Source organism: Myxocyprinus asiaticus, chromosome 12, assembly GCF_019703515.2.
Source record: "Myxocyprinus asiaticus isolate MX2 ecotype Aquarium Trade chromosome 12, UBuf_Myxa_2, whole genome shotgun sequence".
NCBI classification, from domain to species: domain Eukaryota; kingdom Metazoa; phylum Chordata; class Actinopteri; order Cypriniformes; family Catostomidae; genus Myxocyprinus; species Myxocyprinus asiaticus.
This window is the reverse complement of record NC_059355.1, coordinates 48311366-48329757: the sequence shown is the minus strand read 5'-3', so window position 1 is coordinate 48329757 and position 18392 is coordinate 48311366. Positions and strand designations below refer to the sequence as shown.

Below are 18392 nucleotides of genomic sequence, written 5' to 3'. Positions count from 1 at the left end.
TTTAAATATGTCTGTGCTTATATCATTTTTTCATCTACCTGTATATTATCAGTGTTGTGGCATTTCTCATCACCTAAAGTGGTATAAAGATTTTCCTCTCAATCAGAAAACCTCTCAGTAAAATATTGAAACCATTTTTGCCATTTTATTATTTTTATATACTCTGTCTCTACAATATAGCTGATTAGTATGGAAGCTGGACCCTGCCTTGAAATAAAAAACATTATTCTGAATTTTTTCTCACAATTGTGATTTAATGTCTCCTAATTATGAGTTTGCGAGATATAGTCACAGTTGTGAGAAATAAAGTTCAGATTGTGAGAAAAGTCTCAATTGCGAGAAATAGTTGCAGTTGCGATAAAGTCTCAATTGCGAGAAAGTCTCAATTGTGAGAAATAGTTGCAGTTGCGATAGTCTCAATTGCGAGAAAGTCTCAATTGTGAGAAATAGTTGCAGTTGCGATAAAGTCTGAATTGCGATAAAGTCTCAATTGCGAGAAATAAAGTCTCAATTGTGAGAAATAGTCTCAACTGCGAGAAATAAAGTCTCATTTGCAAGAAATAAAGTCTCAATTGTGAATAAAGTGTCAATTGCGAGAGTCTCAATTGTGAGAAATAGTCGCAGTTGCGAGACAAAGTCAATTGCGAGAAATAGTCACAATTGCGAGAAATAAAGTCAACTGCGAGAAATAAAGTCTCAATTGCGAGAAATAAAGTCTGAAATGCGAGAAAGTCTCAATTGCGAGAAATAGTCTCAACTGCGAGAAATAAAGTCTCAATTGCGAGAAATAAAGTCTCAACTGCGAGAAATAAAGTCTCAATTGTGAGAAATGGTCTGAATTGTGAGAAATAAAGTCTCAATTGTGAGAAATAAAGTCTCAATTGCGAACAAAGTGTCAATTGCGAGAAAGTCTCAATTGCGAGAAATAGTCGCAGTTGCGAGACAAAGTCAATTGCGAGAAATAAAGTCACAATTGCGAGAAATAGTCTCAACAGCGAGAAATAAAGTCTCAATTGTGAGAAATAGTCGCAGTTGCGAGAAATAAAGTCGTTTGCGAGAAATAAAGTCTCAGTTGCGAGAAATAAAGTCTGAATTGCGATAAAGTCTCAATTGTGAGAAATAAAGTCTCAATTGTGAGAAATAGTCTCAACTGCGAGAAATAAAGTCTCAATTGCGAACAAAGTGTCAATTGCGAGAAAGTCTCAATTGCGAGAAATAGTCGCAGTTGCGAGAAATAAAGTCTCAACAGCGAGAAATAAAGTCTCAATTGTGAGAAATAGTCGCAGTTGCGAGAAATAAAGTCTCGTTTGCGAGAAATAAAGTCTCAGTTGCGAGAAATAAAGTCTGAATTGCGATAAAGTCTCAATTGTGAGAAATAAAGTCACAATTGTGAGAAATAGTCTCAACTGCGAGAAATAAAGTCTCAATTGTGAGAAATGGTCTGAATTGCGAGAAATAAAGTCTCAATTGCGAGAAATAAAGTCTCAATTGTGAGAAATGGTCTCAATTGTGAGAAATAACGTCTCAATTGCGAGAAATAAAGTCTCAATTGCGAATTAAGTGTCAATTGCGAGAAAGTCAGTTGCGAGAAATAGTCGCAGTTGCGAGACAAAGTCTCAGTTGCGAGAAATAAAGTCACAATTGCAAGAAATAAAGTCTCAACTGCGAGAAATAAAGCCTCAATTGTGAGAAATAGTCGCAGTTGCGAGAAATAAAGTCTCATTTGCGAGAAATAAAGTCTCAGTTGCGAGAAATAAAGTCTGAATTGCGATAAAGTCTCAATTGTGAGAAATAAAGTCTCAATTGTGAGAAATAGTCTCAACTGCGAGAAATAAAGTCTCAATTGTGAGAAATGGTCTGAATTGCGAGAAATAAAGTCTCAATTGCGAGAAATAAAGTCTCAATTGTAAGAAATAGTCTCAATTGCGAGAAATAAGTCTCAATTGTGAGAAATAAAGTCTCAATTGCAAGAAATAAAGTCTCAATTGCAAATAAAGTGTCAATTGCGAGAAAGTCAATTGCGAGAAATAGTCGCAGTTGCGAGACAAAGTCTCAGTTGCGAGAAATAGTCACAATTGCGAGAAATAAAGTCTCAACTGCAAGAAATAAAGTCTCAATTGCGAGAAATAAAGTCTCAATTGTGAGAAATAGTCTCAATTGTGAGAAATAAAGTCTCAATTGTGAGAAATGGTCTCAACTGCGAGAAATAAAGTCTCAACTGTGAGAAATGGTCTGAATTGTGAGAAATAAAGTCTCAATTGTGAGAAATAAAGTCTCAATTGTGAGAAATAATCTCAATTGCGAGAAATAAAGTCTCAATTGTGAGAAATGGTCTCAATTGTGAGAAATAAAGTCTCAACTGCGAGAAATAAAGTCTCAATTGCGAATAAAGTGTAAATTGCGAGAAAGTCTCAATTGTGAGAAATAGTCGCAGTTGCGAGACAAAGTCTCAATTGCGAGAAATAAAGTCACAATTGCGAGAAATAAAGTCTCAACTGCGAGAAATAAAGTCTCAATTGTGAGAAATAGTCGCAGTTGCGAGAAATAGTCTCATTTGCGAGAAATAAAGTCTCAATTGCGAGAAATAAAGTCTGAAATGCGAGAAAGTCTCAATTGTGAGAAATAGTCTCAACTGTGAGAAATAAAGTCTCAATTGTGAGAAATAAACTCTCAATTGTGAGAAATAGTCTCAACTGCGAGAAATAAAGTCTCAATTGTGAGAAATGGTCTCAATTGTGAGAAATAAAGTCTCAACTGCGAGAAATAAAGTCTCAATTGCGAATAAAGTGTCAATTGCGAGAAAGTCTCAATTGTGAGAAATAGTCGCAGTTGCGAGACAAAGTCTCAATTGCAAGAAATAAAGTCACAATTGCGAGAAATAAAGTCTCAAATGCGAGAAATAAAGTCTCAATTGTGAGAAATAGTCGCAGTTGCGAGAAATAGTCTCAATTGCGAGAAATAAAGTCTGAAATGGGAGAAAGTCTCAACTGTGAGAAATAAAGTCTCAATTGTGAGAAATAAAGTCTCAATAGTATATATATAATTTTCTTTTTTCCTGCTCCATGGTGGAATCAAGGCAAAATATTTTTGGCCCTGACACAAATGCTATAAAATGAATATATAATAATGACTTTGTCCAACTGCATAATGCTTTGTGAAAAGATTGTACTTTGACAAGTAAATGAAGATGGTAATCATAATCATTGTACAGTCAGTAGGCCTAGTCACATTACAAAATGTATGCAGAGAGAAAATACAAATGAGAATGTATAAATATGTAGTGCCTACTAACATATTGGCATAAAAGGTTCAAGTAATTTGAAATAAATAAATATTTATCATCGCCCTCTGAAAGACAGCTTCAGTGCCACAACAATAATGGCCGCTCGAGTCGTGCAATGAGTCAGCAGTGTGGCCACGCCCATAATGCAAATGCGCGTGCGCACTATCAATCGCAGACTTTTATTTTGAAATTCGCGATAGAAAGTGCGATTGAAATGTTGTTTACGTCACTGCAAAATTGCAATCTTGAGGAAGCAACAAACAGTTCGTCGAACTCCTCCGTTAACTTACAAATAGTGACTTTTTAAACTATTTCTCCGCATCGAAGAATGTGCCGTTAGATCGACTATTGACCTTGCAGATGTGTAGTAAAAGTTAAAGGGACTGCATTGAGTGTGTCACAGAGACACTGATCGATCTACATTGAGAATATATTGATTGTGAGTAATGGGTGCTCACAGGAGTGAGGGACGCAGAGATTGGCTGCAGCAGGATGTCACTGAGCAGGTGAGTCACAGTCATCATGCTCGATATTATGCACCAATACTGGGTGCATGGAGAAATGTTATCTATTTGTTTATATTGTAATAATTTGTTTACATATTTTATTACCCTCCCATTTTCTTCCTGTAATGCATCTGGATGTTTTACTTTTAAGTCTGTATGTAATTCTAATTTTTTTCTATGATGCATTACAGTAATGAAAATCGTCCTGTCTGGGAACAATATTTGTTTTTGATGAACACTACGTATGTATGTATAAATACTTTAGTTTCTACTGTAAATCATTAACATAATATTTTTTTCGCATTACACACACACACACACACACACATATATATATATATATATGTTAGTTTATTAATAAAAAGTCTCAATTAAATTTTAGGCCGTTTTTTATATTGTAGTAAAGACGGATACTTGTTTTGTACTGTAGAAATCTGGCTTAGTAATAGTTTTTTTGTAATATTATTTTAAAATGCTCACTGTAATGCATCTGCATCTGCATGTTTTACTTTTAAGTTTGTTTGTAATTTTCATTTATTCTCAGTGATGCAGTACAGTAATGAAAATCATCTGTTCTGGACACAAAATCTGTTTATATGTGTGTATAAATATTTTTAATGTAAAAAAATCATTAATTCACATTACAGTAAGGATAATTGTATATATAATTAATATATATTTATATATATATATATATATATATATATATATATATATATATATATATTATTTATTTATTTATTTATTTATTTTTACTTTTTATTTCTACATCAAAATTGACATGTTAAGGCCAACAACTGATTGATTTGATATTATAAATATGTAGTGTATTGCTTTGTTTTTTATTTTCATAACAACCGTTAAAACATATATTGTAGTACAGATTAATAATTGTTTTGTATATTAGAAATCTGGCAAAGATTAACAATAATATAAAAAATGTTTAAAGTATTCTTTAAAAAATACTTATATTGACAGATACAGACATGCTCACCAGTATATTGTGCATAAGGGTCATTGACAAAAAAAAGTTGTCCGAGATAATAAATATAAGAAGTACTTCAAAAATCTAGATTCAAGTTCGAAATGTAATATTTGTTTCCGTGTTGGTTTCATACACTTTTGAAAATTATTTATAACATTTTCTACCACAAATTTTTTTAATATGGTGTAACCATCTATAAAAAGGCATTAAATATACGCGAGTGTACACAACTTTATTTATGAAATTAATTTTAAAAAGTAAAAAAAGAAAAAAAAAAACATTTCTCAAGGTAAAAAATATTTTTTTTACAAATATTATGAATTTTTGAGTCACAAATATCAAGACGTTTCCTCAGGGTTACTCCAGTTGATCTGAACACAATATGTATTTTCATTAAAATGGCATTTAATTCACACAGTTATGAGGGTCTAAAGGGGTTTATTTTCTTTTTATGTATTTTGTCACATGACAACACAATGGCTATCTGCGTGTTGGTTACACCACCTGGCGTTAACTTGGTGGACAAAAGTTTTTCAAATATTAATATCATATTAAAACAAACATTTTTACTGCATTTTTTTTTTTTTTTTTAAAGAATTAATACGATTTTATTTTTTTGTTTTATTTATTTATTTATTTATTTATGTTTTGGCTAAAATGTTTACACCATTTTTTATTTTGTTTTGCTTTTAAGCCCCAGAAAAAAATATTAAAATGACTTTGAACTCAGAAATTGAAAACACCATAGTACATCATAGTGGAGTTGTATTCAAGTAATTGTTTTTTGTGAATTGCATTTTTAATGTATTTTTGAATAAATTAATAGATCGGAAAAAAAACAAATAGTGTCTCGCCATTGAGCCATATTCATATCATAATTAAAATTTCATTTGTAAATGAATTGAAAATGCAATTCTAAATTGTTTCAGTAGCTGTACATTAATGTACTGTGTAAGAATGCATCAACTGATGAAATCACTTCCTGTGTGTTGCATCTTTTTTTGTGGCCTTTCAAACAAGAGCATGAACATTTCACTGCATGTGAACACTGTGCAAATATATTGTTTCTCTGAATTACAGAATCCCTGGAACATAATGATCAAGCACAGACAGGTGCATCGGAGGGGACGCCGCTCACAGATGACTGTCAGGTAAGTCCACATGTGTATTTCACTTTATATCAGGTGTTTTAACTACTATCTACTTGCATAAAAAAATAGGCATTTGATACAATGTACAAAAATAGAAAGACTCATTTTTGAATGCATATACCTGCTCAAAGTTTATTTTGTCACCTAAAAGTTCACAAAACAGCTATTCAGATTTTTTTTAATGTGCTGTTACTGTCGTTGTGTGTAGTTACACAGATCCTGTCATATCCATGGATCTTTTGCGGATGGTACTGCAGCCCAGCTTCAATGAAGACATCCTTGCTGTGTTCAGAAAATATATGAAGGTGAGTGAAAGACCACATTTACTACCTGCTTACTCTGATCCTGTCTGAAGATTGATTGTTTTCTTCTCTTTGTGGCTCAGTTTTTTGAGAAGGCAGCCAGCAATGTGAAAGAGAACGTTGGCGGGGACGTCCAGCCAGATCAGCTGATCAGAGACACTTGCCGAAACTGCCTGGAACATGTAAAACACAATACAGTTTATGCAAATAAGTATGCTGAAAAGTTGTGGCAAATTAACCGGTGTTAAATGCATTTGTAAAATGTTCCGTTTCAGGCAAAGCTGCTTTTTCCTGATACCGAGAAAACTGATCCGAAACCAAGTAGTATTGACCCCACAGTGAAGGTGCATTGTCTGAAAAACTACAAATATATCTGGCATGCAAGAGACGTTTTTCTGTTCTATTCTATATTATTGCAGTACTAAGAGTTTGTTTTATCCCACAGCGTTCACGACAGCCGGACGACAACTCTGGCCAGAGAGACAGTCCCATCCCCAAAAAGGTGGACCAGTGACTTCTGCAATGTTTGAGACTGAACACTATAAAATATTAATGTTTAGATGTGTATGTTATATATAGGGGGTCATTTATTGTTTAGCACTGCTTTATATTAAGGCTCAACATTGTCATTTTAAACATGCAATTTTACATAGTACAATATGCAGTATAGCTGCTAGTAGAGCTGCACGATTAATTGTTAAAAGATCACGATCTCGATTCAGACACCCACGTGATCTCATTTCTAAATGGCAACGATTCTGCAATGTATATTAACGTTCCCCTGGCATGCCTGTGTAAGGTGGTCAAATTTAAATCTGCACTGTTATTATGGAGCTAGATTTCTGCCAAAAGTAAGCAAACAAATAGAACGTTGTGCAAACAAACACAATCCGCTTTGCAAAGGAGAACTTGACTCTCAAACAAACAGAAAGCGATTTGCAACTACAAAGGACAATTTGAGAGAAAATTAAGAGTAGTTGTCCTGTCCCACTGGCTTATCAAACAAATGCTCTGTGTTTTACAAATATAAAAAATGTGTTTCATATGAGCCTACATCACATTTCACAAATAAATACAAAATATTCAACAAATTCTACAGGATTGTCGAACAAATACAAAATCCGATGTGAACAAATACATACCACTTATGAGTCATGTGAAATTTGGCACAATTTGTGATGTACTGTGCCATACTTTCACTCTGTTGTATCGTTACTACATATTTCATGGTAAAAACAACTTATTTTCTAGTAAAAAAACAATATTTTATCCTTTTATATTTTTTCCTGATCAGGTAAAACCGAGAAATGTTCTATTAATAACGAGATTAAAAATGTCCTTTCTCCGTCGGTAGCGATCACCACAGGGCCCCACCGAAGCGTGCACCGGTTGCACCGCCCTAAGGATGGCCCTGACGGGAGCTGTCTTCTACAAAGGTGCTGAAATACAGACGAAACTTTCAGCAATATGTCCAGGAGTTTGTCTCATCAACATGAAAATAATGTTGGCAAACGTGGAAATTGCATGTCATCTTGTCTACACACGTATTCAATTTAATGAACATTTATTTAATAAGGGAAACAATTACGGCTTTGGGAAGAACCGGTTTCAGAAGTAGTGATGCTCAGCTTCTTAGGGATTTATAAAAGTGGCCAGAGATAAATGCATTTAGTGTGACACTCGATTTGATCATTATAGTGGGCTGTTTTTATCAAAGCGCAAAATGAAGACTTTAAGATATTACAGCTTCATTTTTTGTTACAGCATAATTTTCTGTGAAGCTGCTTTGAAACGATGTGTTGTGAAAAGCGCTATACAGATAAAAATGACTCTGCAGTAACCACTCCTTTGGTTGAAAACAGATGCACACAGATATACAGCGACGGGGCTCAGCATTGTATTGATATGTCCATAAGACACTTCATTCATTCATTGATCTTCTGGTTTCAGGTTTAAGCACTGTGTATCGTAAATAATGTAGCCTACAATGTAAGATGATCTTTAAAGCACAAATTGCAACGTTACCATTAGGCATAAAGCTATTAAAATTTCTTTACAGTTAAAAGTGAGGATAAAGTATAAAGAGATCAGTTAAATTAATTATGCTATGATGACTACAAATGCTATTCCTGTAGGTCGCTTTTATCTCGTTATTAGTAGAAAATTAAAATTAAAAAATATTTATAAATATATAAGGATAAAATATAGTTTTTTACTAGAAAATATAGTTATTCATTACATATTTTGTTATTACCAGAAAGGATCGAATTTTTACTAGAATATAAGTCGATTGTACCATGTAATATGTAGTAATGACAAAACTGAGTGAAAGAATGTGGCAGCACTGCGCCATGTACTGTTTTATAAGAGGATGTGGCTCTGCCCGTTTGTGAGAAAATCAGGACTGTGGTTGAGAAAATTGTGCCAAAAGTCACATGACTCACAAGTGGTGTGTATTTGTTCACGTCAGATTTTGTATTTGTTTGACAATCCTGTAGAATTTGTTGAATATTTTGTATTTATTTGTGAAATGTGATGTAGGCTCATTTGAAACACATTTTTTATATTTGTAAAACACAGAGCATTTGTTTGTTAAGCCAGTGGGACAGGACAACTACTCTTAATTTTCTCTCAAATTGTCCTTTGTAGTTGCAAATCGCTTTCTGTTTGTTTGAGAGTCAAGTTCTCCTTTGCGAAGCAGATTGTGTTTGTTTGCCAAATGTTCTATTTGTTTGTTTACATTTGGCAGAAATCTGGCTCCATAAGTTTAAATCAAAATACCCCTCTTTAGGCGATATTAACGTAAACACAGCTGTTAACGAATTACGAGAGTGTAAACGCTGTCTGCGCTGTCTTGACGAGATATTAAAGCAAACACAGCCGTTAATGTATAAGTAGATGGGGCAAATTCTTCAAAATGTTAGATCTGTGCGTTGTCTAAATGTATATAAGCTGCATGCTGTGTGTTATATGCATTTAGGCATTCTTACTTAATCAGATCAGTATTAATGTATATCTAATAATCACACAGTATTCTCAAATATTTAAGTAGTTTCATTTTGCATTAAATTACTTTTTTTAATGTTTTTATATTATAATTTTTTTAATGTTTAATTGTTACTGTTGCTGAAAAACGTAAAGCACCGTTTACTCTGTTCTCTATTTAACTACTGGCTCTTGAATAATTCCTTTAAAAGCTTGAAGCAGTTTTTACAAGAGAAACACTGAAGTCCTCCTTGTTTTAATTTAAACTGTTAATATATATATATACATATATTAACTTTTGTAAAATAACGGTGTTTTATTGCATATTTGCTTACCAGTGCAACACCAAGTTAACATAGAACTGTTAATGAAGCTTTTTCATTTGCTTTTTAATTAGCATGTGAGAAACCATTTCATTTATTCTTTAAGCACATTTTTAACAGGATCTCTTTATTTTTTTATTTATTTTTTATTTTTTTGGTGCAATAATAACAAGGTGCTGTTTGGTTTATAATGTATTCCTTGCGCCCTCTTGTGGACTTATAACATTTTAAATTTATATATTTGATTTACAACTTTATTGCATTTTTGCATACAGATTGAAGCAGAGAACATTTTGTTAGAACCGCTAGTAAATTATATGTTACTTTGTTTAGTACCCTTATGTCCAGGTTTTGTAAATCACTGAAATAAGCATTTTATTCTTCAGAATCGTGAGAGAATCGTGATCTTTATTCTAAGCAAAAAAATTGTTGATTCTTAATTTATCCAGAATCATGCAGCTCTAGTTGCTAGTAGTACAAATGCTTGTAAATTGACTTTGATGATGTAAAACTGCATATTATAGGAATGTTCTGGATTCAATACAAGTTAAGCTCAATCAACAGTATTTTAAGCATTATGTTGATTAGCACAAAAAGCAATTTCAACTCATCCCTTGTTTATTTAAAAACAAAAAAGGAAGAAATCGTGGTTACAGTGAGACATTTACAATGGAATTGAATGGGGCCAATCTGTAAATGTTAAAGTACTCACTGTTTTAAAAGTATAGCCAAAAGACATGAACATTATACACGTTAACATGATTTTAGTGTGATAAAATCACTTAACCTTATTGGTCTAATATTACAGCTTCATTGTCATGACAATGTATTGGATATAACTTTGCACCGATAAGTAGTGGTCGACTGGTATGGGTTTTTTTAATGGCCGATGCCGATATCCAGAGAGCAGGGTCGCCGATAGGCCGATACAATGCCGATATATCACAAAATGTAATATAGTAAATAACATAAACATAAAATTGCTAAAAAAAAAAAAAAAAAGAAAACATCAAATCTCGCTATAGCGCCCCTTGTGGCAACGTTGAGAATGCAGCGTGTAGTTGCGTTATGTTGTGTTATTAATTGCAGTCTCAAACATTGCAGAACACAACAATGTGTGAAATTGAGCCTGCGTTCACTATATTTACTCAATTTCACATTAACTTTAACTTTGTAAAAAAGAATTTAAAAAATTACATTGTATTTTAAATGGTACATAGCAGTTTCTTCTGATTTCTGTTTAGTCATAAAATTTTAGTAACTTATTTGCACATGAAGAAATTGTTAATACTGTATATTAGGAAGAAGGAAATGACAGTACACACAGTAGTCCAGCAACCATGGATGGCATGTCCACGTTAGCAATCGCATTTTCTCAAACAATACCAAATCAAATCAATTGCACATACAGTGCATAGTGAATATGATATTTACTTATAGCACACGTGAAGCACTTTTACTTTGAAGTTGCTCTCATGCGCTCGTGCGGATCCAGCATAAGCAGCAATCTCCTTTTAGTTTAAACAGTCTGGATCGCCTGCTTGATTGTTACGGAGTGACCGTCTTGATTTGTGAATTTTTAGAGGAACTTTTGATCCTGATCCTGAAGTTTTGATTCTGGCTGATAGAATACGCACTTCAGGGGAAGATATTAGATGAGCGCTCGATGGGAAGAAAACTTGGGATTTTCGTGAGGTTCGTGAATTACATCTTTTTAAACGAGATATTTGCAGACAGTATATAATAGTTTTATTGATATTTGCCTTTTATCATTAGAAAAGAAAGTTAAAAGTAAGGAGAGGCTGATAGAATACATGCTTTAGAGGTAAATAAATGAGCGCTGCACAGGATGCTGGATCTGCTCAAGTTTTGTGAGGTTTGTTTATTACATCTGGTTATACGAGATATGTGAATATTTGCAGACGGTATATGAAATTAGTTTTATTGATATTTGCCTTTTTATCATTAGACAAGACAGTTAAAATTTACAGGGAACTGTTGAGGAGAGAGAGGGAGAATGAAACAGGTGAGCACTTCAACATTATGAGCTCAAACGCATCTGCCGCGGCTCTGATATGCGGACCGTTTAAATGAGACTGTGTTGCACACAGTGATACGATGGCACGTAACAACAACAAAAACCATGACTGGTTGTTTACATGTCTCAGTCGCTTCACATGCAAGCAGGCGATTATTGGAGCCCTCAAGAAATAAATCGGCCAAACAGGAAAATTTATAAGTCAGAATATCGGCCGATTTATCGGCCTCTGCGATATATCGGTCGACCATTACCGATAAGTTTAGTAAGCGATTTTTATCATACTAAAATCATGTAAACATATATATTGTTTACATCTTGTGTCTATACTTTCAAATCTATGTGAATTTTAAGGTTTACAAATTGGCCCCATTCACTTCCATTGTTAGTGCCTCAATGCAACCCAGATTTCTGCTTTTTTTTTTTTTTTAACTAAAAAACAAAAACAAGTGACGAGTCAAAATGAATTTGTATGGAAATCAACACTGTGCCACAAATGTGTGGATTGACCTTACCTTGTATTGAGTATACTTGAATAAATATACAAACACGACATCTCTTTCCAGAGAAAGGGTCGCCCCCCTGCTCAAGTTGTATCGTACGACAGAGCGGTCCAGTACAACACTCCGTAAGTTTCCTTAAGTTTTCTTTGTCTTGACATAATTACGATTCTAGTTTCGAGGTTTTGAAATTTGCTAAACCTTTTTTCTGCAGAGCTAAATCTAAAGCATCAGAGCCAATAAAGCGAGAAGGACCCAAAGTAATGATTATGACTTATTTACATATTTATTGATACTGAAGTTTTGACATGATGTGGACTTTGCTTTTTAATATGTCTGTTGATTTGTATATAGTGGGACCCATTTAGGTTGACAGAGAAGAGCACATTTGTTCTAGGATCCAGGGCAAATAAGTAAGTGAACAAAAGCATTGCCATTTTTACAATAAATTACATTAAAAAGACCATTTTCGAGGTGCACTTAGTAATTTTTTGCTCATTAGAAAAAGTTTTATTTGTTAAAAAATGAATAGCACTTTTTATAAATTAGTTTAAAATAGAGTAAATTCAGTCGCTCTACTTGCTTTATCTTGGTGCACATTTAAACAACGGGTGATTAAAAGTTTTGTTTTGCGTTTTTTGCTGTATATGTTCAATGAATACCAATAGTGGGTCATTACAGGGCTTTGGGAATGGGCGGTACAAGAGGAAGAATCTACATTAAACATTCAGAGCTCTTCAAGGTATGTTTCGCCTTTTTCTGAGTACTAATTATTCAGTTTCTGTGTTTATGCGGTGGTAATAGAAATATATGTTTATTTCTCAGTATGCAGCTGATGCTCAGGACAAACACTGGCTTTCAGAGAGACAGCACATGAGAGCCACAGGCGGAAAGATGGTGAGGAAACTAAAGGCTCGTGTTTACTTAGTTTTTCTGCGTTCTGGATTGGATCGTGGCCGTTTGACCGCGTTGTGTTTGAAAGCACACTTTTTTGACTCGAGCGAATACAAATGCGTTTGACGCATGCACACTACAACTGCTAGTGCTCTTCTAGTACAGTCAAGGGCAGGCACGTGCGCCAATGATGCGCACAGACAAGGAATGTGAGTCTTGAGAAAATCTGGTGCGTGAAGATTGTGCTGATGACGAAATTTGCGTTACGCATACTGTGCGAGTAGCGATCAGCAACACGGACAATCAAAGTATGATTTGGCCTTTAGGGCTGAAACATACTCTACACAAGGTGCATCCTGCAACGCAGGCTCAATTTCACACATCGTTGTGTTCTGCAATGTTTGAGACTGCAATTAATAACACAACACAACGCAACTACACGCTGCATTCTCAACGTTGCCACAAGGGGCACTATAGCGAGATTTGTGTGAACTGTCCACTTCTATGGTGTTTTCTCTTTCAACTAATTATTGATGAGCAATACAGTTTGAAGAGAATATTACTGAACATATAATTTAAAGTCAATACATTAATAGCAACTTAGCCTAGTAATAACGCATCCAGTTTAATAGCGCAGATGTTTGAAGGTAACTCTATCGCCCCCTTGAGTACTGAGGTTTGTTACTGCCATGGTAACGTTAAAATGCATGTTAAGCACGTTCAGCTGGACCGCGCGGTGGCCAAGAGCACGCGTCTGCGTTTATGTATTTGCATAGAGTATGTTTCTGCCTCAAGCTTGTGTTTTTCCATTGCATTTTTATTAAAGGGATCGTGAAAGCCATGAAATTCCACTGGCCGTTAAATAAAGATTCTTCTTTTTTCCCCTCTCAGGCTTATCTGCTTATAGAGGAAGATATTCTTGATCTTGCCCGAAGTGAAGACTACAAGTAAATCAACACGTTTTCTTACTAAATCAAACCACTATAAAGATTAATAAATGAGCCATAACGGTAAAGCGTACATGCATCATAATGCTCTCTCTAAATTCTTAGGGACTGTCCTGACTTGAAGCTAGATGAACTGAAACCATTTCAAGTGCCCATATGGATGGTGGAGAAGATGCAGAAGGCAATGGAAGCTCAGAAATCAGAAAATGACCTCGCCGTTTGATGCCGACCTCGTCAGGCAAGTCATTGGACAACGGACTCTTGAGTGTTATCTACTTAAAATAATTGTTACTTTTTGTTTTGTTTGTTTTACACGCTGAATGGGATCTTCACAATAGACCCAGGCAATTGCCCAGAAATTGTTGTTTTGGAGGTTTACGTTCTCTACTTGAATTTTCACATTTCATTAACTGGTATTTGTCACAAAGTGGGGGAAAAAAATATTAATTCCAATTTTCTCTGTCAAACGAAAGTGTGCTTTTTGTTTGTGTCATGAATTTAAAAGACTTAAAAATCTACTGAGGCACAAATAGAGCCTGAATGACTTTTTGAATGCTGTGGTTATTAGACATTTTGTACGTTTTGTTTTTTCCTTTAGAATTTGTCATACTGTTGTTTTCTGTCTTTCTTTCTTTTTAAGTACATATGATACCATGTAGCTAGAATGACTTGTATTGCAAAATATTAATTTTGTTTGTCATACTTTAAAAAGGGAATTTATTTAGTCATTTATATTTCTTTTTAAAATATATACTGCTTTATTTCTTACAAAACGATAAAGCTACTTCCTCTATCAGCAGAATTATGCAATGGACTGTGCCATTTGTAGAAAGTATACTTAAGTGAAAATATGGATACTGAGTGAAACTTTTACTCAGTTAAAAGTCCAAGTATCTAGCCAAAAGCATGCTTGAGTGAAAGTCAAAAAGTATTCATATTAAATTGTACTTAAGTATTAAAAAAGTAAAAAGTTACCTTTTTCTACCTAGAATGAAATCAAGATAGGAGATGTTGTTAAATTTGATTGGTTTGTGAAGTCGCCTTTTTACTGTCTCTGACGAATGTCATATTTTTCCCCCAGTGGCATTCACAACGTGGTCATAGAATAATCGTACAATAACTACATTTTTGCAAAATGATTTTTATGTGACCTGCTGTACATATCGCGAAAGTGTCCTGGTGTAGATTATCAGTTCATAAACACTTACTTTTCGCTCTGTTCCTCACACAATGCTATCTTATGACATCTAAACAATTTTACTGTAGACTCATTTTAACATTTGCATTACATAACCAACAATATTTACAAGCTTGTTCAAGTGTGATCAAATTTCACGGTAGCTCAACTGATAAAGCGTTGCACATGCGATACAAAGGAGCAGGGTACGAGTCCTGAAGAGCACGCATGACGACACGTGAGCCGAAAGTGTCATAGAAGCACCACAAAATGATGTGGTTGTGTCAGAAAGTGTGTTTTTCATGTCACATTTGCTTTTTATGACACTATCGGTTAGGTATAGGTTTAAAGGAATATTCCGGGTTCAGTACAAGTTAAGATCATTCGACAGAATTTGTGGCATAATGTTGATTACCACAAAAAAAAAAAAAAAATTAGACTCGTTCCTCTTTGTTTTTTTTTTCTCCCAATTTGGAATGCCCAATTCCCAATGTGCTTTTAAGTCCTCGTGGTCGTGTAGTGATTCACCTCGAGTCCCAGTTGCCTCCGTGTCTGAGATCGTCAACCCGCACATCTTATCACGTGGCTTATTGAGTGCGTTGCCACGGAGACATAGTGCGTGTGGAGGCTTCACGCCATCCACCGCGGCATCCGCGCTCAACTCACCACGCGCCCCACTGAGAACGAACCACATTATAGTGACCACAAGGAGGTTACCCCATGTGACTCAACCCTCCCTAGCAACTGGGCCAATTTGGTTGCTTAGGAGACCTGGCTGGAGTCACTCAGCACGCCCTGGGATTAGCAAACTAGCGAGCTAGCGAACTCCAGGGGTGGTAGCCAGCGTATTTTACTACTGAGCTACCCAGGCCCCCCTTCGTTCCTCCTTTATTTAAAAAAAAAAAAAAAAAAGCAAAAATCGAGGTTCCAGTGAGGCACTTACAATGGAAGTGAATGTGGCCAAATTCAGAAGTATAGCCACAGGACATAAAGGATATGTGTGTTAACATGATATAATTGTGATAAAATCACTTATTCGCCCTTTCATTGTAAAGTTATAGGACATTTTTCAACTTCGTTACCATGACAATGTAATGTCAATGATTTGTTGATTTAAATCTTGAGAGAACATTAACCTTAAAAACCTAATTTGTTCGGGAGAACATTTCACTTGCTTTTAGCACCGCAACGTGCACGTTTCACTGTAATGAACCAAAATTTTATTTTGCAAAAATGTTGCACACAGTCACGCAATGTTCATTGCATGGGAGAAAGCAATGAATCTTTTGAAGTTAGTAATGTTGTTGGTTTTGTGAATGGTTTTCTGAGGTTTGCTACCAAACAGACCTTGCTGTTGAGCAGATGGATGAATTCAATAAAATTCATAATTAATATTTACTCAGATTCCATTATTTTTACTATGATTATTATTATTATCATTGCTGGTTTTATAGTTATTATTATAATTAATAGTTGCCTAACAACAACAATAATAATTCAGCAAATAAGGTGTAGAAATTCATAGATATGATTAAAATATGAAAGCAAGTGTAGACATAGATGACATGTACACATTTAATTACAAAAGCATTTTGTTTTATAAATTTGCAGCGTGAATGGTAATTTTTGACTTCATAACTGTCCAATCTGTAGAAGTAGAAGGTGTTTAAAATAAATTTAGGATAAAAACCGTCAGTGTTTCTCACTTCGTGCTCATAGTTTTGAATGAATATATCACATTCAGTCGGGTGGTCACATACGGTCTAGTCGCACAAATATTTCAACGGATCTGAAGCTCAAATCAGATCCGAAATTTGGTTTCTGCAGATGTCCGAAACTCCACACAGCCACCGTGCGACACTCCATTTGAAGTGACTGACCTCTGGTCTGTCATCTGTCATTTGTCGGATACAATGAAAAGGCGACTTCAATCCAGTAATACAAAAGAAAATAATCTGCAAAACTTTTAAGAGTACTTTTCAAGTTTAAATATAATTGTAAGGAGTAAAAAGAAATAGTTTTTCTTTGGAAATGTTATTAAGTAAAAGTACAAGTATTCCGTTTAAATTGCACTCAAGTACAAATCCCCAAAAATAATACTTAAGTAAATTAATACTTAATTTTACATCAGACTGATTTTATAGCTTGTTAAAAGTAAAGGGGATTGAATAGAAATATAAAAAATATATTTTCTAAATTAATTGTATTGCTGTTAAACTGACTTACTGTTTGATATATCATTGAAAATATTTTTTTTTTTTTTTTTTTTATGTCAATGGGTGTAGATGTATTTACCATTAAACTGTTTTCTGCTACATCATGTTTTAAATGGCTGTCAATCACTGCTTTCCTTTCCCCTTTAAAACTACTGAATCTCTGCAAAGTATCTAGCAGAGACGGGACACTTCTATTTAAATGAATGGGGGAAATTGGAACGCTCAGTCAAGGGGTTCTGAGCGCCCAACGGTCAACGGATGTAGAAAGGAAGTCCCGCCTTACAGCTAAAAGAGCCAATCACCTTTTAGAGACCGACATTAGCTGTCAATCAACTCGAGAACGCGCATGCGCGTTAGCTATGCATGCCGGGAAAATTGCGTTTTTTTTAACGTAATATGAGGTAAAGAATAACAATGTATAATACCAGTGTTGTCAGATTTTATTGCTGATTTGAAATGTGTTCTTTGGTAATAATTTTGACCAACTGTTTTTGAGATTTTGGTCTTTCTCCATTCATATTTATATATTTTTCCAACATATCCTACCTCTTCTCCCATTACATTCCCTTGCACTACCTGTATATAACAGATTTATATTTGTGTGCATATATATATATATATATATATATATATATATATATATATATATATATATAATTATATTATTTTTTTATTATCTCTGTCTTGTTGTTGTATTGTTTGTGCACTGGAAGCTTCTGTCACCAAGACAAATTCATTGTATGTGTAAACATACTTGGCAATAAAGCTCATTTTGATTCTGATTCTGAAGTAAGTGGAGCTGCACAAGCATGACTGTAATTAACTCCCCAAAAGCGTTCCGAAGATGGCCGACAGTGGACTGACTTGCTAGAAAGCCTATCGATGAATTGACTGACACTTGTCAACGGTTATAGACACGCCTACCTGGTTGTATCGACCAATCAAATCGAAGTGTTTTGTAATTTATGTCAGTCCTCATTGGTTGTTATGCGATCGCTTCGTTCGTAATCTGTGCTTGTAATTGGTTGAAATGGTAAGTGGGCGGTGATTTCGGTTTGGAAAAGAAAGTTTAAATAGGGGGGCGG

General features: G+C 34.5%; 1 protein-coding gene across 1 annotated transcript; it reads left to right on the top strand.

Annotated features, from left to right (window-relative positions):
* The first annotated feature begins 3508 nt into the window (after nucleotides 1–3508).
* LOC127448884 (deoxynucleotidyltransferase terminal-interacting protein 1-like) lies at nucleotides 3509–16489 on the top strand. Its single transcript, XM_051711791.1, has 13 exons — nucleotides 3509–3789; nucleotides 5855–5925; nucleotides 6134–6230; nucleotides 6311–6409; nucleotides 6503–6571; nucleotides 6673–6729; nucleotides 12140–12201; nucleotides 12288–12333; nucleotides 12428–12486; nucleotides 12755–12815; nucleotides 12899–12970; nucleotides 13859–13914; nucleotides 14020–16489. Exons 1-13 carry the CDS (start codon nucleotides 3730–3732, stop codon nucleotides 14135–14137), a joined length of 927 nt encoding a protein of 308 aa, XP_051567751.1. The 5' UTR covers nucleotides 3509–3729; the 3' UTR covers nucleotides 14138–16489.
* Nucleotides 16490–18392: the final 1903 nt, after the last annotated feature.

Excerpts from the sequence above, each read along its gene's own strand:
- LOC127448884 (XM_051711791.1), top strand. The coding sequence starts at position 3,730 with ATGGGTGCTCACAGGAGTGAGGGACGCAGAGATTGGCTGCAGCAGGAT. Across the intron at positions 12,334-12,427 it reads TAAAGCGAGAAGGACCCAAA|TGGGACCCATTTAGGTTGAC; the intron begins GTAATGATTATG and ends ATTTGTATATAG. Across the intron at positions 12,971-13,858 it reads GAGCCACAGGCGGAAAGATG|GCTTATCTGCTTATAGAGGA; the intron begins GTGAGGAAACTA and ends TTCCCCTCTCAG.